This window comes from Athalia rosae, chromosome 7 (assembly GCF_917208135.1).
Source record: "Athalia rosae chromosome 7, iyAthRosa1.1, whole genome shotgun sequence".
NCBI lineage: Eukaryota > Metazoa > Arthropoda > Insecta > Hymenoptera > Athaliidae > Athalia > Athalia rosae.
This window is the reverse complement of record NC_064032.1, coordinates 3,254,369-3,279,625: the sequence shown is the minus strand read 5'-3', so window position 1 is coordinate 3,279,625 and position 25,257 is coordinate 3,254,369. Positions and strand designations below refer to the sequence as shown.

The 25,257-nt window shown below is 36.7% G+C and overlaps 3 protein-coding genes across 6 annotated transcripts in view; 1 reads left to right on the top strand and 2 right to left on the bottom strand.

The window, feature by feature from the left end:
* On the top strand, positions 1–2,415 carry LOC105693791 (chromatin modification-related protein MEAF6). The gene is made up of 4 exons (XM_012413989.3): positions 1–298; positions 660–863; positions 981–1,017; positions 1,687–2,415. Exons 1-4 carry the CDS (start codon positions 227–229, stop codon positions 2,019–2,021), a joined length of 648 nt encoding a protein of 215 aa, XP_012269412.1. The 5' UTR covers positions 1–226; the 3' UTR covers positions 2,022–2,415.
* A 77-nt stretch (positions 2,416–2,492) lies between these two features.
* On the bottom strand, positions 2,493–3,828 carry LOC105693717 (28S ribosomal protein S15, mitochondrial). Its single transcript, XM_012413861.3, has 4 exons — positions 3,441–3,828; positions 3,184–3,317; positions 2,918–3,113; positions 2,493–2,840 (listed from the first exon to the last, which is right to left on the bottom strand). Exons 1-4 carry the CDS (start codon positions 3,674–3,676, stop codon positions 2,594–2,596), a joined length of 813 nt encoding a protein of 270 aa, XP_012269284.1. The 5' UTR covers positions 3,677–3,828; the 3' UTR covers positions 2,493–2,593.
* A 9,888-nt stretch (positions 3,829–13,716) lies between these two features.
* LOC105683874 (netrin-A-like) overlaps positions 13,717–25,257 on the bottom strand; it is a 79,868-nt gene continuing 68,327 nt past the window's right edge. The window contains exons 5-9 of one of the 4 annotated variants that reach the window (XR_007279640.1): positions 19,719–19,787; positions 18,260–18,458; positions 17,772–17,920; positions 14,500–14,565; positions 13,726–14,040 (exon numbers count right to left, since the gene is read on the bottom strand). Coding sequence is in view for 3 of the 4 variants with exons in the window: in XM_048658977.1 (XP_048514934.1) it covers positions 17,776–17,920; positions 18,260–18,458; positions 19,719–19,787 (413 nt within the window). In the remaining variant the exon portion in view is untranslated. Of the gene's footprint in view, positions 14,566–15,803; positions 17,921–18,259; positions 18,459–19,718; positions 19,788–25,257 lie in introns of those variants that run through there. The other 3 variants (XM_048658977.1, XM_012396861.3, XM_048658978.1) reach the window with 3 other exon arrangements.

Below are 25,257 nucleotides of genomic sequence, written 5' to 3'. Positions count from 1 at the left end.
AGCGGCCATCTTCGTCAGTTCCTAGAAACGCGTGGAACGCGCCCTGTAATAAAATATTGGGAACTTTGAAACTTGTAGAGAAATGTGCTTTAATTTCATTTTGTCAAGTTGTCGAACCCGCTCAAGAGATAACTGTTTGTTTCGTATTTGCGGTGTGTCAGCAGGACCGTGGTCGTGGATAAATGATATTTATTTCGGTTTACATAGTTTAATTTTATTATAAATAATGTCTACTAAATCGTCTGTAGATTTAAGGGCCGAACTGGCAGAGCTTGTAAAACGCAAGGCTGAAATCGCGGTGAGTTCAATGCACGAAAGACTGTCATAAGTCGTCTGATTTTCGTTTACTTCGTCATACATATTGCATTGAATTGCATTCACTTTTAAGCATCATATAGCAATTTTTGAAAATTCTACGGAATTTTCTATACAAAATGTCGTGAAATCCTCACGGAGAAGTGGCTTGTGCATCATACAAATAATATTGCTTCTATTTTATTCAAAAATGGATTCTACATTTTTAGGTTATATTCGTATATTTACATCAGATCATTTTCACTTCTTATGTACTTTTTAATTTACTCTGCCCTCGTTTAATGAAAGGGATCTGTTGAAGTTCAGTTGTGAGGTATGAATTTGTTATTTACATTCTATCACAGGATACATTGGCAAATTTAGAACGACAAATATATGCCTTCGAGGGAAGTTACCTCGAGGATACACAACTCTACGGAAATATCATTAGGGGTTGGGATCGGTACTTAGCTAGCAACAAAAATACGAATAGTAAGGCAGATAAGCGAAACAGGAAGTTCAAAGAGGCGGAACGATTGTTTTCCAAATCATCTATCACTTCCGTTGCTGTAAGTATGCCAATAACAAAAAAAAAACAGTTGTTACTTGTTGCAGCGTTGATAGGTGGTTGTAGAATAATTGTTTTATTGGAGGTATAAATGTTTCTTTGCAATTCTGTATTACAGGCAGTGAATGGGATACTGGAAAATACCCAAGACAAAAGTAAGGAGCACAATGGATATTCTTAATTATATTTTTCATTTCAATCTAACAATTTGGTAGCTATTCTTGGTTTTGTAATATTTGTTTTGATCAAGGTATGCTCACCAGCAAAAAATAATCATTGTTATTATTTTACACATACACACACAAACACTATAGATACCTACGTTTGTGGTTACTGGTGTTATGTTTGTCTGAGTTGTGAAATATTCTTGTTAATTCATTATATATTATATACAACTATTGATATACAGTATATCTATTTGGTTCTACATCTATTAGGTACGGCTTCGTTTATTTACTATCTTGGAATCGTCAAATTTCTTTAGTGATTTCCTTTAACTTATAGATTTCTCTATCTATTTTTATTTTTTTTTTCTTGTTTCTATTATATATGTGCCTTGGTAGTGTATAAAATAAGTTTTTACGATAATAAACTTATCCTAGAAACTCTCTTATCTCATTCTATTACTTTCCAACATCGTTGCTGATCTATATCAAAAATCGACATTACTGGATTGACATTTTGTTCGTCGTTCTGTCCAGATTTGAAAAAATTTTGAAAATGGAAAATGTTGGAAATTGATATTGATCTGCAACGATCAACCTGTTTCATTTATCACTGATATGTAATACTATTTGCTGTTAATGAGGGGTAAATTATTCCAGTTGAGCGATACAGCGAGTCGGAGTCACAAGTTGGGAACAGCGGAAGCGAGGACAATTGCAACTTTACCAATTCTGTATTAACTCCGAGCAATAACAAAGAAACCAGTGGCAAGAATCATACCTCGGTTCAGTCGAGTTATTCTCAAAATAATGGTACCCATAATAACGCGGATGGTAACGTTGAGTTTACCAATGGGCCAATGTCAAACGGTGGTATAGACCATGTCACCACACCAGTTAAAGATGGTCACACCAATAGCAAAGATTCAAACAAAAATCGATCTTCCTCAAGTAGTGCAAAGAAAAGTAATAACAAGCGATCTAGGAACAGATGAAGTTTTAATGATCTTTGTAACGATCATCTTGTGCTTTGCTGTTTTAACTCTGTAAACTGTTTCCGTTCACAGTTGGAAAATTTGAGTGACAGTCTCCTGGAGATTTTATTCTCTCATACACCTCGTGAACTAATATTTGTATCATTGGTATTATCAGTGTCAGTACTTTGGACAAATCGTTGCTAAATGAATTTGGTTCCAGTATGATCTAAGATGCATTTATACTGTATTATCCAGCAAGTATCGATTCATATTATTCGGATCCAATCAAATGATTTTGAAATATTTGATCCTGACGATGTTTAACAAGCAACAGAAGAACGCTTGGCAAGTATTTCTATATATTATTTGTAAGCTGCAACTTTGAATGAAATAAAAAAATATCGTTTACATATTTCTTTTAGTCCTGTTGAGTTTTGAATGCACTTGCGGGGTATCGTTTTAGTATTATTTCATGATAGGCAGTAATAATTTGGAATCAAGCATACCACAAGTTTATTATTTCTTATCATGGTTCCTCATACATATGTATATACAGCAGACTGAGCGATGATATAAATGAATAAATGTCATCACTTAAATGATTCATACTTCACTTTAGCCTGTTCAATGTCTTCTTCGGTAACAGACGGTGTCACACCACATGATAACTCTTCATTTCTGACAAAAACAAGCTTTTGCCACTTCTCTTTGAAAAATTCTTTTTGCTGTGCCTGCAACTCTGCTTTATAAGCATCTAACTTTCCTTGTACAATATTTTCACAGTGATTTGCAGTCAGCTTGCGTAGCGAGTCCTTTCTGGACACTGGAAGATATTGCCTGAGAAGCAAAGTCTTTATCAGCATATTCTAGATTATGTGAAAGTTGATTTCCAGCATTGTAATGCACTAACTTACGGAGGATGTGCCTTATAGATGAGATTGAGCTTCTCAAGAATCCACTCAAATCTTCTATAGTCCCAACGTCGAAGGTAGCCAAGGAACTTTTTCCTCTTATCAATTAGCTCCTTTAGAAATACCTTGACTTTTACATCTCTAGGGTGAAGTTCCATCCGTTGTTGCAAATGTTGGATGGTTGTTGTCATCTGGGCAACTGTAATATGGTAAATTGATGAATAGCTGGAAAGTAAAAACATCTTTTTATAATACAGGGTCACAAATACTTTTTGCTTCCATGGAATAATTATCATAGGCATGTCGTTTCACCAAAGATAAAGTCTCTACTCGTTTTTTTTCCTTTGTTTCCCACAGTGGCAAATATTCTAGTGTGACCAGCTTCTTCACAATGTCATCCGCACTGAAAATATCAGTTCATGAGACAGTAAATACAGAGGAATGAAGTGAAACAAAAAGATAAAAATTGAGATAAATAAGGCAGTTTAGGTAGTCTGCTATGGCTCAGGCCTCGAACGTATCTTACTCTTTCAATTCAATAGATTCGTCAAAGTGATTCGCTAATTGTGATGGTTTAACATTGAGATTCAATCCCAAATCCCCGCTCTTTTCAGCTTTGTAACTTGGGATTTTTTCGGGTCGAACCCACTTTATTTTCAAGTCCGATTTCAGCGCATAGTTTCTCACAACATAACCCTCCCATCTCACTATGTTAGCTATGGCAGCAGTTACAGATTTCACGTGATTTGTCAGCACGTTCATTTTCGAAGAACTCCAAGATACAACCTGAATGATTTGGAATCAGTACGATTTCATCCCGGTAGCACAAAAAGTTGTGTATGACTCCAATTTAACTGAAAAAATTTTAAGCAATCAGTCCGTACTCGTTGGTACACAGGCAACTGAGCAACTGAGAATTTTTGTGGTCAAGCTACCTTGTGTTCATGATCTGTCCGCTATAGACAAGTTTGGCGGGCTAGGCTTCAAGAGAGATAGGGAATGCAAATTGCTGAAATCATGTCAAAATATATTAAAGTAGAATGAATAGGTAGATTTCAAAATTCACCCGATCATCGGAGAGAATGAAAGGAAGAAAGCAAGATATTTCCCCAATTAATTTTTTCTTGTAAGGAATACGAATACGTCGATTAGATTAAGTAAGAAATGAATTCCACTGAACTATCCTTGATTTTTTTACACTTAAGAGTGATGAATTGACGATAGCTCAAACAATCTTATGAATGAGGTCATTTTGCTTTGAGACTCAGATTTCTAGGATCTGAATGCATAATAATACGGTATCCGAATCTGTGAGAGAGAGATTGTGAATTCTTCTCCCACGTAAGGAAACGTTTTTTGGGGTGATGGTAAAGTATTCAGGACGCGTTTCATATGTACTTCGGCGTATCAAACATAAATACGTCGATTGAATCGATCTGAGAATGAGTCCCGTTGGGATGTCCCTTGTCATTCGCGTATTCATTGAATGACTTGGCGATTCACCATCAATTGGATAATGATTGATCATTTTCTCTGTTACTGTTATAGGGAAAAAACTGGCAGCCTCGAACTACCTCTGCCTTACATCTCGAACACAAGACTCGTCGCTACAACTGGATCTATTGTTCGAAATGTTTGTAACTGAAAAGAAATACTATTCATACTTTATTTATCATGTATCTATACGTCATGTCCTATCTGATTGTGAGTTTAATGAGATTTTATATCAGTAAGAAACCTCTATCAATTTATTTGTAAGATGTAAAAAATCGATGGTGAAAAAAGATATTTCTCTATGAATAAAGTCGTCATATACCTGAAACCCTGTTACAATTTATTTTATGCCTTTTATTCATCCACCACCAAAGAAGCCCCGCAAATGAATGAGCAATACCTTCTCAGGTATCCTGTTTGCGTGACACAAACATAAATTTCGGGACAAAAAATCTGAGTTTATTGTTCTCCTGATACGAAAAGAAGTTGTTGGCCTGAATTCTGAACTGGAGGACCACTCTTCAAGAGCTCGAAATTGATCTTTTCCTATTGTATCAACGATTCATTGAATGAATGAATACACGGGCAAGGATATATAGTGTTAGTCATGCAGAGAATCAGTCGCTCTGTCTATCAGACTAGAAATATTCATGAAGGATTGAATGCATGCACATGATGAAGCACCAAGTTTCGGACCACCTCCTCGGGTTTCCTGTTCTCCTGATACAAATCTCCACTTTTGGGCAAACTTTCAATTTTTAGGGCCGGCATTCTAGAGCTCTGCATTATCGGTTCCGGTTTGAAGCATGATTGAACGATCAAAGACACAGGCATGCATGCAATCAGTCCTGCAATGCATCAGTCGCTCTCTCTCTCATACTAGGAATAAATAAACAAGGTGGAACGCATGCACTTCATCAGGCACCAGTTTTCGGAATACCTCCTCGGTTTTCCTGTTCTCCTGATACCTAGAAAAATTTTTGGCCTAAAATCTGAATTCCGAAATACCTCCTCGATTTTTCTGTTCTCCTGATACCCGGGAAATTTTTTTGCCTACATCCTAAACTTCGCAAACGCTGTTCTTAAAGCTAGAAATCATTCTTTCTCTATTGTAGCTACGATTTATTGAATAAATAAATACATAGACACGCATATAGTTAGTCCTGCAAAGAATCAGTCGCTCTGTCTATCGAACTAGAAATAATCATGAAGGATTGAATGCATGCACATGATGAGGCACCAAGTTTCGGACCACCTCCTCGGGTTTCCTGTTCTCCTGATACAAATCTCCACTTTTGGGCAAACTTTCAATTTTCAGGGCCGGCATTCTAGAGCTCTGCATTATCGGTTCCGGTTTGAAGCATGATTGAACGATCAAAGACACAGGCATGCATGCAATCAGTCCTGCAATGCATCAGTCGCTCTCTCTCTCATACTAGGAATAAATAAACAGGGTGGAACGCATGCACTTCATCAGGCACCAGTTTTCGGAATACCTCCTCGGTTTTCCTGTTCTCCTGATACCTAGAAAAATTTTTGGCCCAAATTCTAAATTCCGAAATACCTCCTCGGTTTTTCTGTTCTCCTGATACCCGGAAAATTTTTTTGCCTACATCCTAAACTTCGCAAACGCTATTCTCAAAGCTAGAAATCATTCTTTCTCTATTGTAGCTACGATTTATTGAATAAATAAATACATAGACACGCATATAGTTAGTCCTGCAAAGAATCAGTCGCTCTGTCTATCAGACTAGAAATAATCATGAAGGATTGAATGCATGCACATGATGAGGCACCAAGTTTCGGACCACCTCCTCGGGTTTCCTGTTCTCCTGATACAAATCTCCACTTTTGGGCAAACTTTCGATTTTCAGGGCCGGCATTCTAGAGCTCTGCATTATCGGTTCCGGTTTGAAGCATGATTGAACGATCAAAGACACAGGCATGCATGCAATCAGTCCTGCAATGCATCAGTCGCTCTCTCTCTCATACTAGGAATAAATAAACAGGGTGGAACGCATGCACTTCATCAGGCACCAGTTTTCGGAATACCTCCTCGGTTTTCCTGTTCTCCTGATACCTAGAAAAATTTTTGGCCTAGATTCTAAATTCCGAAATACCTCCTCGGTTTTTCTGTTCTCCTGATACCCGGAAAATTTTTTTGCCTACATCCTAAACTTCGCAAACGCTGTTCTTAAAGCTAGAAATCATTCTTTCTCTATTGTAGCTACGATTTATTGAATAAATAAATACATAGACACGCATATAGTTAGTCCTGCAAAGAATCAGTCGCTCTGTCTATCAGACTAGAAATAATCATGAAGGATTGAATGCATGCACATGATGAGGCACCAAGTTTCGGACCACCTCCTCGGGTTTCCTGTTCTCCTGATACAAATCTCCACTTTTGGGCAAACTTTCAATTTTCAGGGCCGGCATTCTAGAGCTCTGCATTATCGGTTCCGGTTTGAAGCATGATTGAACGATCAAAGACACAGGCATGCATGCAATCAGTCCTGCAATGCATCAGTCGCTCTCTCTCTCATACTAGGAATAAATAAACAGGGTGGAACGCATGCACTTCATCAGGCACCAGTTTTCGGAATACCTCCTCGGTTTTCCTGTTCTCCTGATACCTAGAAAAATTTTTGGCCCAAATTCTAAATTCCGAAATACCTCCTCGGTTTTTCTGTTCTCCTGATACCCGGAAAATTTTTTTGCCTACATCCTAAACTTCGCAAACGCTATTCTCAAAGCTAGAAATCATTCTTTCTCTATTGTAGCTACGATTTATTGAATAAATAAATACATAGACACGCATATAGTTAGTCCTGCAAAGAATCAGTCGCTCTGTCTATCAGACTAGAAATAATCATGAAGGATTGAATGCATGCACATGATGAGGCACCAAGTTTCGGACCACCTCCTCGGGTTTCCTGTTCTCCTGATACAAATCTCCACTTTTGGGCAAACTTTCAATTTTCAGGGCCGGCATTCTAGAGCTCTGCATTATCGGTTCCGGTTTGAAGCATGATTGAACGATCAAAGACACAGGCATGCATGCAATCAGTCCTGCAATGCATCAGTCGCTCTCTCTCTCATACTAGGAATAAATAAACAGGGTGAAACGCATGCACTTCATCAGGCACCAGTTTTCGGAATACCTCCTCGGTTTTCCTGTTCTCCTGATACCTAGAAAAATTTTTGGCCTAGATTCTAAATTCCGAAATACCTCCTCGGTTTTTCTGTTCTCCTGATACCCGGAAAATTTTTTTGCCTACATCCTAAACTTCGCAAACGCTGTTCTTAAAGCTAGAAATCATTCTTTCTCTATTGTAGCTACGATTTATTGAATAAATAAATACATAGACACGCATATAGTTAGTCCTGCAAAGAATCAGTCGCTCTGTCTATCAGACTAGAAATAATCATGAAGGATTGAATGCATGCACATGATGAGGCACCAAGTTTCGGACCACCTCCTCGGGTTTCCTGTTCTCCTGATACAAATCTCCACTTTTGGGCAAACTTTCAATTTTCAGGGCCGGCATTCTAGAGCTCTGCATTATCGGTTCCGGTTTGAAGCATGATTGAACGATCAAAGACACAGGCATGCATGCAATCAGTCCTGCAATGCATCAGTCGCTCTCTCTCTCATACTAGGAATAAATAAACAGGGTGAAACGCATGCACTTCATCAGGCACCAGTTTTCGGAATACCCCCTCGGTTTTCCTGTTCTCCTGATACCTAGAAAAATTTTTGGCCTAGATTCTAAATTCCGAAATACCTCCTCGGTTTTTCTGTTCTCCTGATACCCGGAAAATTTTTTTGCCTACATCCTAAACTTCGCAAACGCTGTTCTTAAAGCTAGAAATCATTCTTTCTCTATTGTAGCTACGATTTATTGAATAAATAAATACATAGACACGCATATAGTTAGTCCTGCAAAGAATCAGTCGCTCTGTCTATCAGACTAGAAATAATCATGAAGGATTGAATGCATGCACATGATGAGGCACCAAGTTTCGGACCACCTCCTCGGGTTTCCTGTTCTCCTGATACAAATCTCCACTTTTGGGCAAACTTTCAATTTTCAGGGCCGGCATTCTAGAGCTCTGCATTATCGGTTCCGGTTTGAAGCATGATTGAACGATCAAAGACACAGGCATGCATGCAATCAGTCCTGCAATGCATCAGTCGCTCTCTCTCTCATACTAGGAATAAATAAACAGGGTGGAACGCATGCACTTCATCAGGCACCAGTTTTCGGAATACCTCCTCGGTTTTCCTGTTCTCCTGATACCTAGAAAAATTTTTGGCCCAAATTCTAAATTCCGGAATACCTCCTCGGTTTTTCTGTTCTCCTGATACCCGGAAAATTTTTTTGCCTACATCCTAAACTTCGCAAACGCTATTCTCAAAGCTAGAAATCATTCTTTCTCTATTGTAGCTACGATTTATTGAATAAATAAATACATAGACACGCATATAGTTAGTCCTGCAAAGAATCAGTCGCTCTGTCTATCAGACTAGAAATAATCATGAAGGATTGAATGCATGCACATGATGAGGCACCAAGTTTCGGACCACCTCCTCGGGTTTCCTGTTCTCCTGATACAAATCTCCACTTTTGGGCAAACTTTCAATTTTCAGGGCCGGCATTCTAGAGCTCTGCATTATCGGTTCCGGTTTGAAGCATGATTGAACGATCAAAGACACAGGCATGCATGCAATCAGTCCTGCAATGCATCAGTCGCTCTCTCTCTCATACTAGGAATAAATAAACAGGGTGAAACGCATGCACTTCATCAGGCACCAGTTTTCGGAATACCTCCTCGGTTTTCCTGTTCTCCTGATACCCAGAAAAATTTTTGGCCTAAATTCTAAATTCCGAAATACCTCCTCGGTTTTTCTGTTCTCCTGATACCCGGAAAATTTTTTTGCCTACATCCTAAACTTCGCAAACGCTGTTCTTAAAGCTAGAAATCATTCTTTCTCTATTGTAGCTACGATTTATTGAATAAATAAATACATAGACACGCATATAGTTAGTCCTGCAAAGAATCAGTCGCTCTGTCTATCAGACTAGAAATAATCATGAAGGATTGAATGCATGCACATGATGAGGCACCAAGTTTCGGACCACCTCCTCGGGTTTCCTGTTCTCCTGATACAAATCTCCACTTTTGGGCAAACTTTCAATTTTCAGGGCCGGCATTCTAGAGCTCTGCATTATCGGTTCCGGTTTGAAGCATGATTGAACGATCAAAGACACAGGCATGCATGCAATCAGTCCTGCAATGCATCAGTCGCTCTCTCTCTCATACTAGGAATAAATAAACAGGGTAGAACGCATGCACTTCATCAGGCACCAGTTTTCGGAATACCTCCTCGGTTTTCCTGTTCTCCTGATACCTAGAAAAATTTTTGGCCCAAATTCTAAATTCCGAAATACCTCCTCGGTTTTTCTGTTCTCCTGATACCCGGAAAATTTTTTTGCCTACATCCTAAACTTCGCAAACGCTATTCTCAAAGCTAGAAATCATTCTTTCTCTATTGTAGCTACGATTTATTGAATAAATAAATACATAGACACGCATATAGTTAGTCCTGCAAAGAATCAGTCGCTCTGTCTATCAGACTAGAAATAATCATGAAGGATTGAATGCATGCACATGATGAGGCACCAAGTTTCGGACCACCTCCTCGGGTTTCCTGTTCTCCTGATACAAATCTCCACTTTTGGGCAAACTTTCAATTTTCAGGGCCGGCATTCTAGAGCTCTGCATTATCGGTTCCGGTTTGAAGCATGATTGAACGATCAAAGACACAGGCATGCATGCAATCAGTCCTGCAATGCATCAGTCGCTCTCTCTCTCATACTAGGAATAAATAAACAGGGTGGAACGCATGCACTTCATCAGGCACCAGTTTTCGGAATACCTCCTCGGTTTTCCTGTTCTCCTGATACCTAGAAAAATTTTTGGCCCAAATTCTAAATTCCGAAATACCTCCTCGGTTTTTCTGTTCTCCTGATACCCGGAAAATTTTTTTGCCTACATCCTAAACTTCGCAAACGCTATTCTCAAAGCTAGAAATCATTCTTTCTCTATTGTAGCTACGATTTATTGAATAAATAAATACATAGACACGCATATAGTTAGTCCTGCAAAGAATCAGTCGCTCTGTCTATCAGACTAGAAATAATCATGAAGGATTGAATGCATGCACATGATGAGGCACCAAGTTTCGGACCACCTCCTCGGGTTTCCTGTTCTCCTGATACAAATCTCCACTTTTGGGCAAACTTTCAATTTTCAGGGCCGGCATTCTAGAGCTCTGCATTATCGGTTCCGGTTTGAAGCATGATTGAACGATCAAAGACACAGGCATGCATGCAATCAGTCCTGCAATGCATCAGTCGCTCTCTCTCTCATACTAGGAATAAATAAACAGGGTAGAACGCATGCACTTCATCAGGCACCAGTTTTCGGAATACCTCCTCGGTTTTCCTGTTCTCCTGATACCTAGAAAAATTTTTGGCCCAAATTCTAAATTCCGAAATACCTCCTCGGTTTTTCTGTTCTCCTGATACCCGGAAAATTTTTTTGCCTACATCCTAAACTTCGCAAACGCTATTCTCAAAGCTAGAAATCATTCTTTCTCTATTGTAGCTACGATTTATTGAATAAATAAATACATAGACACGCATATAGTTAGTCCTGCAAAGAATCAGTCGCTCTGTCTATCAGACTAGAAATAATCATGAAGGATTGAATGCATGCACATGATGAGGCACCAAGTTTCGGACCACCTCCTCGGGTTTCCTGTTCTCCTGATACAAATCTCCACTTTTGGGCAAACTTTCAATTTTCAGGGCCGGCATTCTAGAGCTCTGCATTATCGGTTCCGGTTTGAAGCATGATTGAACGATCAAAGACACAGGCATGCATGCAATCAGTCCTGCAATGCATCAGTCGCTCTCTCTCTTATACTAGGAATAAATAAACAGGGTGGAACGCATGCACTTCATCAGGCACCAGTTTTCGGAATACCTCCTCGGTTTTCCTGTTCTCCTGATACCTAGAAAAATTTTTGGTCTCAAATCTAAATTCCGAAATACCTCCTCGGTTTTTCTGTTCTCCTGATACCCGGAAAATTTTTTTGCCTACATCCTGAACTTCGCAAACGCTGTTCTCAAAGCTAGAAATCATCCTTTCTCTATTGTAGCTACGATTTATTGAATAAATAAATACATAGACACGCATATAGTTAGTCCTGCAAAGAATCAGTCGCTCTGTCTATCAGACTAGAAATAATCATGAAGGATTGAATGCATGCACATGATGAGGCACCAACTTTCGGACCACCTCCTCGGGTTTCCTGTTCTCCTGATACAAATCTCCACTTTTGGGCAAACTTTCAATTTTCAGGGCCGGCATTCTAGAGCTCTGCATTATCGGTTCCGGTTTGAAGCATGATTGAACGATCAAAGACACAGGCATGCATGCAATCAGTCCTGCAATGTATCAGTCGCTCTCTCTCTCATACTAGGAATAAATAAACAGGGTGGAACGCATGCACTTCATCAGGCACCAGTTTTCGGAATACCTCCTCGGTTTTCCTGTTCTCCTGATACCTAGAAAAATTTTTGGTCTCAAATCTAAATTCCGAAATACCTCCTCGGTTTTCCTGTTCTCCTGATACCCGGAAAATTTTTTTGCCTACATCCTGAACTTCGCAAACGCTGTTCTCAAAGCTAGAAATCATCCTTTCTCTATTGTAGCTACGATTTATTGAATAAATAAATACATAGACACGCATATAGTTAGTCCTGCAAAGAATCAGTCGCTCTGTCTATCAGACTAGAAATAATCATGAAGGATTGAATGCATGCACATGATGAGGCACCAACTTTCGGACCACCTCCTCGGGTTTCCTGTTCTCCTGATACAAATCTCCACTTTTGGGCAAACTTTCAATTTTCAGGGCCGGCATTCTAGAGCTCTGCATTATCGGTTCCGGTTTGAAGCATGATTGAACGATCAAAGACACAGGCATGCATGCAATCAGTCCTGCAATGTATCAGTCGCTCTCTCTCTCATACTAGGAATAAATAAACAGGGTGGAACGCATGCACTTCATCAAGCACCAGTTTTCGGAATACCTCCTCGGTTTTCCTGTTCTCCTGATACCCAGAAAAATTTTTGGCCTAAATTCTAAATTCCGAAATACCTCCTCGGTTTTTCTGTTCTCCTGATACCCGGAAAATTTTTTTGCCTACATCCTAAACTTCGCAAACGCTGTTCTCAAAGCTAGAAATCATTTTTTCTCTATTGTAGCTACGATTTATTGAATAAATAAATACATAGACACGCATATAGTTAGTCCTGCAAAGAATCAGTCGCTCTCTGTCTATCAGACTAGAAATAATCATGAAGGATTGAATGCATGCATATGATGAGGCACCAAGTTTCGGACCACCTCCTCGGGTTTCCTGTTCTCCTGATACAAATCTCCACTTTTGGGCAAACTTTCAATTTTCAGGGCCGGCATTCTAGAGCTCTGCATTATCGGTTCCGGTTTGAAGCATGATTGAACGATCAAAGACACAGGCATGCATGCAATCAGTCCTGCAATGCATCAGTCGCTCTCTCTCTCATACTAGGAATAAATAAACAGGGTGGAACGCATGCACTTCATCAGGCACCAGTTTTCGGAATACCTCCTCGGTTTTTCTGTTCTCCTGATACCCAGAAAAATTTTTGGCCTAAATTCTAAATTCCGAAATACCTCCTCGGTTTTTCTGTTCTCCTGATACCCGGAAAATTTTTTTGCCTACATCCTAAACTTCGCAAACGCTGTTCTCAAAGCTAGAAATCATTCTTTCTCTATTGTAGCTACGATTTATTGAATAAATAAATACATAGACACGCATATAGTTAGTCCTGCAAAGAATCAGTCGCTCTCTGTCTATCAGACTAGAAATAATCATGAAGGATTGAATGCATGCACATGATGAGGCACCAAGTTTCGGACCACCTCTTTGGGTTTCCTGTTCTCCTGATACAAATCTCCACTTCTGGGCAAACTTTCAATTTTCAGGGCCGGCATTCTAGAGCTCTGCATCATCGGTCTTGGTTCGCACGAAGCATGATTGAATGATTGAATACACCCGCAGGCATTTTATAAGGCCTGTATTCCAGTTTATGATATTTTGATGTGGAGGGTTTTCTCAGATACTAAATTAACAGGGTTGCATTTGTAATAATTGTTGTTTATTGATGAATTCAACTTCAAAAATACATGTTTGGACATTGTGTTACATCAGATCAATAATCTGACGGTTCGCAAGTACAAATCAAAATGTATACAGCATGTTGATATGTTTGTGATGACTTTTTTATCATACATAGTTCAATTAATAGTTTTAATAGAGTTAGTATTATCATTATCCTCAATTTGATAACTATCATTGATCATCTGATAGCTGTAAAAAACCAATGTAAACTCAATCATGTTAATCATCTACACCACGCACATGTATGATGATAGGCTTCGTGGATGCTCCGAGGATAGTGTTGTATTTTCGATGTAATGCCAACTGCTCGATAGGTCGCAGGTTCGTCTTCTGGAAAAAGAGTTGGATGGGGTTGAGTTAATATGATAAACATGAAATGCTGTAGCTGCGGGAAGATTGAATCATGCCAAACAATATCAAGCCCAGCCTAATGCACTCGACAGATTTGTTATTCCTCAATCAGAATACATAGGAGTACCGTCCTGAAACTAATTCGGCAAATACTCGACTTTTCACCCCAGCAGAACGGTAAGCCTATAGCCTTGGATTCTTCTCGAAATTTGCGATCAGAATTAAAATGTTCTCTCAAAGAGCTTTCCATGTTATCCTCATGGAATCCGAATCCCCACGCCAAATATAATTCTATCTTTAAAATTGATCGAGTCAGCGCTAATATTGCGGTCTTTGAATCGAAAAAAATTCATCTATCTTCTATACCTTCCGGCGTAGTCTAATTCTGTTATCGGGTTTGAAACCGTATAATAAGAGTCAGCCCTAGCTCCCACTCACTAAGATCTTTTCTCGCTGGTGCAGTCACCATGGCTTTAACTGCTTTTAGGTCCACTGACTTCTGCTCTGAAATTGATATTTCACATTTCATTCCGGCTTCATGACTACGATGAATCTTCTACCATACTCACCGATCCAATAAAACAAACTAACTAAAACAACCACATCAATAATTATCATCACGATCGACATGTACCCATATAGATATCAGGGTTGACATTTGTTGGTTCTGATCTACAAATCATCGTTTCCATAAAATTCAATTTTATATCTAATCACATTTATTACAAAACATTACACAACATTAGGTACACTTGATAATTTATTATCAATAATATTAATTATAATCTCAATAATATTAATAATAATAATAATAACCTATTTACTACATTGGCATTAAAATCAGTTAGTTCTTTCAGATATATCAATAATTTTAATAATAATTAATATAATATTTGAAATAATGATGATAATGAATGCTAATAACAATAAGAATAGCAATCATAAAATTCACAAGAATTTCGAATGATCTTATGGATAATTAATCATACTTTAATAATTTTTAAACGTCATTTAATTAAATAATAGTTATTTCTTATTCCACTATTTTATATTTTATCAAATCATAATATCATGTATTAATATTGGCTGTATTAACAGCTTCTAAATTACATTAATTATTATCATAAGTACACTATATCTTTTTTTTCAACTTGTGGTATTCGTTTAATAGTATAGATTACATGTGAGACATAATTCTATATTAGGTAATGTGTATTTCCTGAACAATTATTATTTTTCTCAATTATTCTTTTTCCTCTATTGTTGCAATCAATCAATCGCTATTATCAATCACCGATTAATATCGTCGTGATTACGAATATATATCGTTTCCAAAAGTCCTGTTCTTAATATGCAGAAGCACATAGTCTATAGTATGTATATATTTTATCAAACGTGTTATTTGCCTCTTTCGGCACATTTCAATAAATACACATATGATTCTCCTCATCCCTTTCTTCTTCTGATCATGGTTATTCTTTTCCTAGACGTACGTACGTTTTTGTATACAATATTATACTATATGGCAGCGTTAAATTCTCATTAGGTAATTAAATCAGGTTTTCAATCAATATACATGAATTGTCATTTCATAATGTTATATACGCAACAAGGCTAATTATTCAAATGCTAATCTTTTTATTTTTTTGCCTTTAATTATTGTATTCGTATTATTCATTCACATATATTTTTATGTATAAAGTAGATTAGGCGTTAGGCTATTTATTTTATTACTATTATTATTATCATTATTATTACTGTTATCGTGATCGTTCATCAATTTTGATATAGATGTATCGATTGAATAAAGAAACGAGGAAAAAAAAAAAAACTTGAATGAATAAATAAAAAATTTTGTGGGTGCTGGAAGAGTCGAGCTTTTACAATAAAAAAAATTTTGTTTCATTCGCTTCTATAACCATAATATACGTATAGTGTATTACTGTATTTAATTATAGGAACTTGGATTACATATTACAATGATGTGCAGATTCTGATTATATTATTAGTGAGCAGTTTTACAGTGGAAAAGATAAATTCCAAGATACAAGAAAAAAAATAAATAAATAAAAAGAGGATGGGAGAAATAAAACGAAAAAGGATATTATTTAATTAATGAACACGGAATCCACGGTACATTGAACAAATTTTACGTGTCAATTAGCCCGTATTCTTAGACAATATTCACTCATTTAGTCATTATATTAATATTATGTTATGAATATGTTTATATTATATGTATGTATAATATATATACTTATATCAATCACGATCAAAAATTTTTTTTTGTTCTTTTATTTTTCTGTTAATACTGTTCAAATTGTATATATGTATAATATACTGTACAATAAAAATCGTGATGCATAATAAATGTGCATAATGAACTTCGTGTATTAATATTAATTAAATAATCAAATAATAATAATTAAAATGATAGAGAATTATAAACTCAAAAAGAATATATCTAGTGTCATTTGTGGTTTTCGTCTAATTTTGATCCTCATTCTCCCGCACGAATTGCTATTTTATTTTCTACTTGAAATTATTTTATCTCAATATCAATTTCTGTAATTTACTTCGTTCTCGATTTTCTTTTTATTAGTAGTAGTAGTAATTAGTATTAGTAGTAGTAGCAGTAGTGTTAGGTTTATTTATATATTTTATACTGTATTTAATAATTTATATAGAAATTTACAAGAAAATCTATATTAGTCTGATTGTGAATGAATATTTATCATTACATCATAATATATACGTTTATAATTATATAAATAAGTTATATATTTATATGCATGTATATGTATAGAATATTATGTAATTAATAATAATAATACATAGTGTATAATATATATGAATCAATTGATTAATACATGCGGTAATTATATTGTATGTATATTCTTATTTATACATAATAATAAATTAGGAGGAAGTAAAAAGAAAAGAAAGAAATTAATCAATTAATTAAAAACAAGCTTTGTGCCATTTACAGTATTAATTGGTATTATATATACTTATGATAATTAATAGCAATTACATAGTTGGATCTGTTCATTAAATGATACCAATATTAATGATAATAATAACAATGATAATGATAACACGACGATGCATAAACAATATATTTGAATAAAATCGGAAGATTGCAGAGAGAAATTTAGAAATCAAGGGAGAGAAAACGTAACTCAATTTTTAACCGAAGCTTTTCTCCAAATGTCATATTATTAAATTCATACGTTATGTGTACTAATTTTTTTCGTTGATTATTATATAGCCGATGGTTATATAGGTGTACAGGTAGGTATATATATTCATTACGCATTATTACCGAGATTCAGAACAAATTAAACTTGGTATTTTCATTTCTTCTATTTCTTCTCGGGAATTAATTTTTTCTTCTATTTTCATTGAAACCAAAAAAAATTAAAAAAAATGTTAAGGTGTAATCGTTATGTAGTTAGTCGGGTCACATCGAAGTTAGTCAATACCGCGTCGCGAATTAGGTGTTTTTTTAATATAAATTACACGTATTACACGTATTTATATATATAATAAATATATATTATAGAAATTGCAAATTATTATTAATATTAATCTCTTTTCATTATTATTATCATTATTATTATTATTATTCAATGATTTTGTTGTTTCTTTTTTTAATTTTCTGTTTCTTCAGACGTTAAAGTGATATATATATTATTGGGAATCCATACCATTTCAGTGACATGATCTCGCTCGTCGTTGAAAACGACGCATTCGACGGTGCCATTCGTCGCGCCATTCGATAACGATTGATCTCTGCGTTGCTGTTAACGCACCTTGGTGACCTCCGTCGTTTTCTCGACCCAAAATCAAGTACGATCTGAAAAGTAATTTTAACATCAGATGAAAAGAAAAACACAGAGAAAACGATCTGTCGATCTCAACTTCTCAAGCTTCTCTCTTTATTTGATTAAAAAAAAATTTTGTAAATTGACCAGTTTTGCAAGGAAGCATAATATCGCTCGACAACCACACAGCAACGACAAATCAGAGTTTACTACGATTTCTCCACTATACGAATACTGCGCTTAGCACTGCGAAAAAGGGTTGTAAATTTCATCTTAAAATTTGTTATTTCAAAAATTGATTGATTTCTCTGAGAGTCTGCAGCGATATGGGGGATGCGTGTTTCGTATGTACCGTTGTATAATGTACTCACTTGTTGGCCTTGACCTTGGGGCATTTGCAGGCGAGATCGGCGGCGTGGATGTAGAGGGTCATAGGTCCCCTGCGAAGTCTAGATTCTCGGGCACGTTTGTAGACGCTTTGAACTTGAATGGTGAAACGGACCCATTCCGCCGAACCGGAATTACTCGCCCCGTTCTCAACGTGCCTGTCCGTCACCTTACCCATTATTGCTGAAATGTGAAATGAAAAATTCACATCAATCTTCTACCAATTTTTCCGATTACTCCGTCGCTTCGAAAGTTAATTTTTATTCCTTTGGTTTTTTTGCTATAAAATACTCGGCACACGCATACGCAACGGTCGGCGCCGCCCGCAAAGTGATGATGATTCAATTTGGTCCCGGTATCAATTCAATTCTGACGTCGAACGGCGTATAAATTACATAATGACGATGTAATAACGTCGCATATATGTATAATAACGGGCGTTGAATTGCAGGCGTGACGAGAAAAAAGAAAAAGAATAAATTAAAAAGAATTGCACCATCGAGATCGCCATTAAAATAATTGTTGCAGTTAATTGATTCGGAATTCTTGTTACACCCAAAGAATAATAAGAATAACAATCGAAATACGACCGCGATAATATCACGTCGCTAACAATTACACCCTGCAGCAATAAAAAGGAAGGACAAAATTTCTGAAATAATATCCTTAATAAAATGACAATAATTTTATTTCGCAAATTTTTCCGCATGCAATGTTTCACTAGCCTCCTAATTCTGAAAGAGATTCATTCATCCGCGTTGTATATCCGCAAAGTAAGAGATATCTGTACTGAAAAGTATGTACAGCGTCTACTTTATATGAGGTCATTCCACGCGTATATGAGTCGTAAAGGTATACCGCGTAAAACTTAAAAGCGAGCGAAAGCTCCGTTTCCAGATGAACGAGACGCGCAACTCCAACTCTGTATTACTGAAGACTAGCTGTGCTTTTACAGCACAAGCTGGAATTGAATAAAAAATGCAGCACCCGAACGCAACTCGTATCTCGAATTATTTTCCAACAAACGTAGCGACGAAAAACAGAAGGGAAAAATAATTGATGTCTTCGAAAAATTCAACTCAACTTTCGATTACTTTTTTTTTAAATCTAATACGAAGCAGATAAACGTGTGTGGTCCTCCATGGGACTTGTCAAACTTATTTAAAGTGCATAAATAGTTTCATCTTTTGGTGCAGCAGCGGGACGACGGGGTTAATTGACGCATTTATTTTCATAGAAATCTGCATCAGCATAATGTCGTCAACATTTTATAACGTTATATTCATACGCGTTAAGAATATCTTGAATTAAGATTCATAGTAATTTAAGTACATGACTTATATTACGTGCATTATACGCTCGTGCATTGGAAACTTTTCGAACACCATAATTTTCAGCAATTATAACGCCGACAATAATTATTAGTTTTCACACGATACTCACCGAAGTCTCTTTTGCAGTACTTGTTTAGATTTAACCTTCTTGTACCTGCGCGACATTTTCCACACTGATCTGTAACGGATAAAAAAAACATTCAGCCATTAATCATCGTCGTCATTCTATCAAGTTAGATTATTTGCAAATAACGAAAAAAGAAATCCAATTTATTTTTTTTCTCAATCATTTTCGAATAGATCGATAAGATTATGCAGAGAATTTAATTACAATTCTCTTCTTTGGCGAAGAATAGAAAAGAATAGCAGTAGGTAATGTAACACGAGGACGTTCGTACATGGGAGAAAAATTGAAGTGGCAAATAAAAAAGAAAAAAAGAAAAAAAAATGCGCACACGTATATAATTGTGATGGGCGTATTAATCTGCGTTGAATTTTATAGCCCGAGTCCAATATAATACCCATCTTATCTCGTTTGCTCTGTGCGTAAATTTCAATTCTCCTTATTTACTTATAATATATATCCTAATAATCTTAATCCCTAATGGATCACGCGTCTTACGTACTCATGTGTGTTTTCCTTCGTCACGATTCTCTTTTCTTCCGAATGTAAGAAGTGAACAAAAAAAAAGACAAAATTTCTAACAGAGATTGCAACCTTCGAGACAGTTTTTAAATAAATTAATAAGCTGCTGTTATAGCTACGATAATTCCATTGTCTTTCAGTCCTAAGATTTTTGTGATCATATGTATTTTTCTTATTTTCTATGAAATTGAATTTTTTTCAGTTACGTGTTTAACGCAGAAAAGGTACGATAGATATATCTATGTGAAATCGAGTACGGCGTTGGTATTGGTAAAGCGACAGCATCCGAAGGGCGGAAGAAGAGAGGAGATTGCTTCAAAATTACTTTACTTAATATTTTATCTCTGTATATACAATCTCACAGCTACCTATGTACACAAGGTATATGTACACATAAAATCCCGACCCAACCACAGTGTCAAATTTCCAAGCCCCCCCTCCACGTTTACATAACCCACGCAATATACGTTTTATAATATGATAATACATACCGTGGGGGTGGCAAAGAAAAAATGAAATAGAATTGAATCAAATCAAAAACTAAACCATCAGTTTTTCAAAAACCATGGACAAAAAAATCTCACCTACGTCACGCTCGTTTTCGGAAAAGAAGGTTGAGGACTTTTCAAATCAGAGAAGAAAAAAAGGTACCTGCGATAAAAAAAATTTACGATCCGATGGGTGTATCGAAATTGGACAGATTTCACGATATTTTACCATCAACGAACTGACAAGGAGATAAAATTGTCAGACGGATAATTTTGTTTTTTCATTTTTCTTTCGTTTCGAGAGCACAATTCTGTATATGTATATATACATGTATTACTAATAGGGGTTGAAAATACGCGGAGAAAGGTATAGAGAGTGACAAGCTTTGCGCGAGTGAGGAGAAATAGGGTGGTTGGGACACGGGGTTAATCGGGGCAAACGACGCCTCGTTACCCAGGAATTAAACGGATTGTCCCTCGGGTAGCTTTGCTGCTTCACATATCAATAAATACCCATATGTATGTTCCTACGCGATGAGCGAATAAAAAATTAGGCATACCAGTGCATACGCGCGATAAATGCTTAAAAACTAGGTCGATTCTTTTTTCGATAATTTTATTTTCTTTCTTTCCTCTTTCGGTGAAAAAATTTCGTTCAATTTATTTGTTAATTTCTTCGGAAGAGGGAAAATTAAACGAAATAAAAAAAAACCAAACAAAAAAAATGGACGAAAAAGAAACAATTTTCCTCGTCATATTGAACCCGGGAATTTCGGAGAGTTAATTAACTTTTTGTTTGTTTTAAAATATCCGGGATATAATTCCCGAGGGAATATATACGATGGAACTGTTTATTAAAGTAACAAATATCGTGTTCAGAGCCCGAAGCCATGCACGGTAACGGTATAAAGCATAATTAATGATAATGAAAAAAAAGAAAATCCAAAAGCGAAAACGAAAAATGAAAAGAGATTGAAAAAATAGATGCAAAGGAAAAGTCTCGGCAAAAGTTCAAACGAATCGGGTAATTGATTCTGACGATAAAACCGGTAGAAAAATTTTAATGAATTTCGAATGAAAAATAATATATATCCCTTCAATTCCTATATCCGAACAAATTATTGATTAATTTATTCATTAACGTAAAATCGCGGACGATTAATTAGTCAGCATGGAAATTAGAGTTGTGATATAAAGTCAATTAATTTTTGAGAATTCGATTTTCTTCTCGTCTTTATTCCCTTCCCTATTCACATGTAGATTTTCAATCTGTACTCTCGGATTTGCTTAAATAAGTCTGTTGAATTTATTGTAATATACGAAAATATAAAATTCAAATTAACTTTACACAGAACTCGATTTCATTTTAATATGTAAGGTGCTACGCGCGGTTAGAAAACTTCTTCTTTAATTTTCTTTTCCTCTTTATCTTAATTCTATCTTTTTCCATTCTTTGTTTTTTTTTTTTTTTTTTTTTTTATCTTTTTCACACAAACCGGGTTTTTTCATCGTTTTATTAAAGATTCGATTAGCGATCCGCGAGCTTGCGGGCTACGTGTATACTTATATATACGTGTGAACGTGCAGCAGATTTCATCTTGAGTTTATTAAAAAAAAAAAAAAAAAAGCGGTAGAAAAATTTGCAATCGGTTATTATTCATCGATCTTTCTTTTTTCCCTTCTCTCTTCTTCTACCGACGCCTCAACGACAGGAGAGAAATAATGAAAGAAACGAAAAATGGAATGAAAAAAAGTGGACGGCAGAAGCGCGCGGCATAATAGATAAAATAGAGAAATTTAAAGGGTGAAAAAGATTTTCGGATGTTCCACTCTACGGTAGCGGCATTACCGCCATTAGTTTTTTTTTTTTTTTTTCTTTCAATTTTTCGTTCTCTTCACGAGCACTTTTAATAGTGGAGTACCTTTCATGTAAAACTACTCCATTTATATGTACCTGTGTCAAGGGGTTAAAAGCCGAAGCGGTTAGCGCCGAAAAAAAGGATCAAGTTTTGAACCGGAGCTCGCAGCAGAGAAGATTCCTCGGTCCATTTTTTTCTCTCCTTTTTTTTCTTTTTTTTTTTTTCAATCTTATCATCAATGAAACGACGAGCCTCTCGCAGCACGCTTTGGATTCGGAGGTTTTTGAGGCTTAATTATAACGCAGAAACTTGAAGAGGTGAGCCGGCTCTTATTAATCCGCGCATTTTTTTCGGAAGGGTTGAATATCTCGAGGGGTCGCGAATGTCGCGTCCTACCGTATCTGCTTCTCGTAACTTCACTTTCTACAAAGAACACTTACCGCGCGCGGTTTCGTCTTACCTGGAATATATTTCTCAAGTATGTATATACGTATATGTACATACATATAATAGGGGGACGTGCAAGTTATACACTTTGTATACATCCGACTTATGTACTGTATACTATAATTTGTACATATGATACAGCGCATTAATCAATTCGTTCGAGAAACGGGCCGAACGATCAAGGGAATGCGAGGGGGGGGACGTATAAATTTAACGAGACAGACGGAGGCGTGACGCCATAACGCGTTCGTATTAACACTCGAGATAAGACGTGTAGATATCAAAAACTACCGAGATGAAATTGTACTCATCGTATAAATAATAATCACCGTCGTTTCAATGAACGATAATTATCACAATCGACGTATATCTTGCGATGATACCGAACCGATTTCCATTTTTTTTCACGTAGAATTTTCGAACAAGTTGCCATCCTTTTTTTTGCTCAAGCGATTTGAGAGAAAATGTTGTCCCCTAATTTAGGATCGAGACATTTTTTGAAAAATCGAATATCAGTAATTACCTAATGAAAAAGTAAATAGATGGGTATACATAGGTATGTATTTATTACGTGTGCATATTCTCTAGTTTTCCGAACGGCAATTTTCGATAAAAATTTTAATTGAACCTGCGCTGCGAAAATGCGAGATCGGAGGGTCGACGGTGGGGTTTGTTGTAAACTCAGCTCTAAACTTTCGTAATCAAACAAGCGAGCGGATCAATTAGTCTTGATTTAAATTAGCCTCGGTGTAATTAACTAAGGCACAGTTTACGCTATACGTATGTACGTACGTCTTCGACGGACACCGGGATCTATACATCTTTCGCGTTTACGCGATGTACTTTGGCGCGCCCTTGGATGAAAAAATTTCGCGATTAAAAATTCCATTATCTAGCCAATTTATCGTAGAAAAAATCCTCCCCGTATACGCGAACGCGCTTCCCGATTTCCCGGAGCGGTACACGCGGAGGCTGATCGAATTTCATACGCATCCTCAAATATCAGGCTGACGGGGATAAGAAGGACCCAATTTTTCTTTTCCCCTATCTCCGCTTTATTTTGGCGCCAATTTTTTCCCAGATGCTTGTCAAATGTGATTGATCGATGCGAGTAATTTATCAATCAAATATACAACACGACGCGATCGCGAGTACCGTCGAATGAAGATTTTTCGCTTTTTTTTTTGTCTTTTTGAAAAAAACGTGGAGGACGAGGTCATCGACTATCCTTGCAATTTTATTCGCCGTCACGCGGTCCCGGTGTATACGCGCCTATCCTCGGAATGCAGCGAGCTGAGAAGGATATCAATATTTTCCGAGCTGAAAACTTATCTTCTTCGTATACGTCGGTGCGTACAGGCGACGCCCTGACATACCTTATTTAAGGGTGGCTTTAGAATAAGCCCTATTTAGCTGCGACGGGGTAAATCGCACTTTTATACCAACCGCTCTCTCCGATACGCATACATATATACACCCGTCCACTTTATATCGGATCTATAAGCTACCCAAAATTGATGTCAGAGTCAGGATTTAGGCAGGGATAAAGTTGAAAAATTATTGTTTCGATCAAGGGATAATATCCTGAGCCTATATAATCTTATATAGATATATACGTAGGCCCGTGTACGCGTACTATCCACCGTCTTCCAAGTTTCTAAAACCCGGTCCTATCGAAAAGAAAAATCGAAATTTCGTCCAAGAAAATGGATATAATTAAACGAATAAAATTCGCAATTCGTACATATACATACCTACCGCAATGTTCTTCGTTGGAAAAGAATTAAAAAAAAGAAAAAAAAAAAAACAAACAATTTTTACACACTTCTTTAGAAGGCCGGGCCACACCTCCGTTGGTGTCTATATTTCTACCTACGCATTGTGCCGGGTAATAAAAATTCTGAAGAGCTAGTTAACGTCGTACCCATCGATAATTGATTTACGTTGCACTATATATACGCCTCGCGGGGTGACGAGCGGACCAAGAAGAAGAAGATAAAGAAGAAAAATGAAGAAAAAAAAAAATAAAAATGAAGAAGAAGAAGAAGTAGCAGCAGCAGGAGCAGCTTGTGTTCTCGTATCCTTAGCGTAAACTACGTTTCTTCCCTTTTTTTTTTTCTTTCTCTCTCTCTCTCTCTCTCTCTTTTAAATTTGTTGCGTATATTCACTTTTACGACGTCGAGTAGTCGCGTCCGATCCCGCGGATCG

What these genes read in the sequence shown, in the direction of transcription:
- LOC105693791 (XM_012413989.3), top strand. Translation starts at nt 227, where the DNA reads ATGTCTACTAAATCGTCTGTAGATTTAAGGGCCGAACTGGCAGAGCTT. An exon ending in AACGCAAGGCTGAAATCGCG is followed by an intron (nt 299 to 659) that starts GTGAGTTCAATG and finishes ATTCTATCACAG; the next exon opens with GATACATTGGCAAATTTAGA. An exon ending in GGAAAATACCCAAGACAAAA is followed by an intron (nt 1,018 to 1,686) that starts GTAAGGAGCACA and finishes AAATTATTCCAG; the next exon opens with TTGAGCGATACAGCGAGTCG.
- LOC105693717 (XM_012413861.3), bottom strand. Translation starts at nt 3,676, where the DNA reads ATGAACGTGCTGACAAATCACGTGAAATCTGTAACTGCTGCCATAGCT. An exon ending in GAATCTATTGAATTGAAAGA is followed by an intron (nt 3,318 to 3,440) that starts GTAAGATACGTT and finishes TGATATTTTCAG; the next exon opens with TGCGGATGACATTGTGAAGA. An exon ending in TTATTCCATGGAAGCAAAAA is followed by an intron (nt 3,114 to 3,183) that starts GTATTTGTGACC and finishes ACCATATTACAG; the next exon opens with TTGCCCAGATGACAACAACC.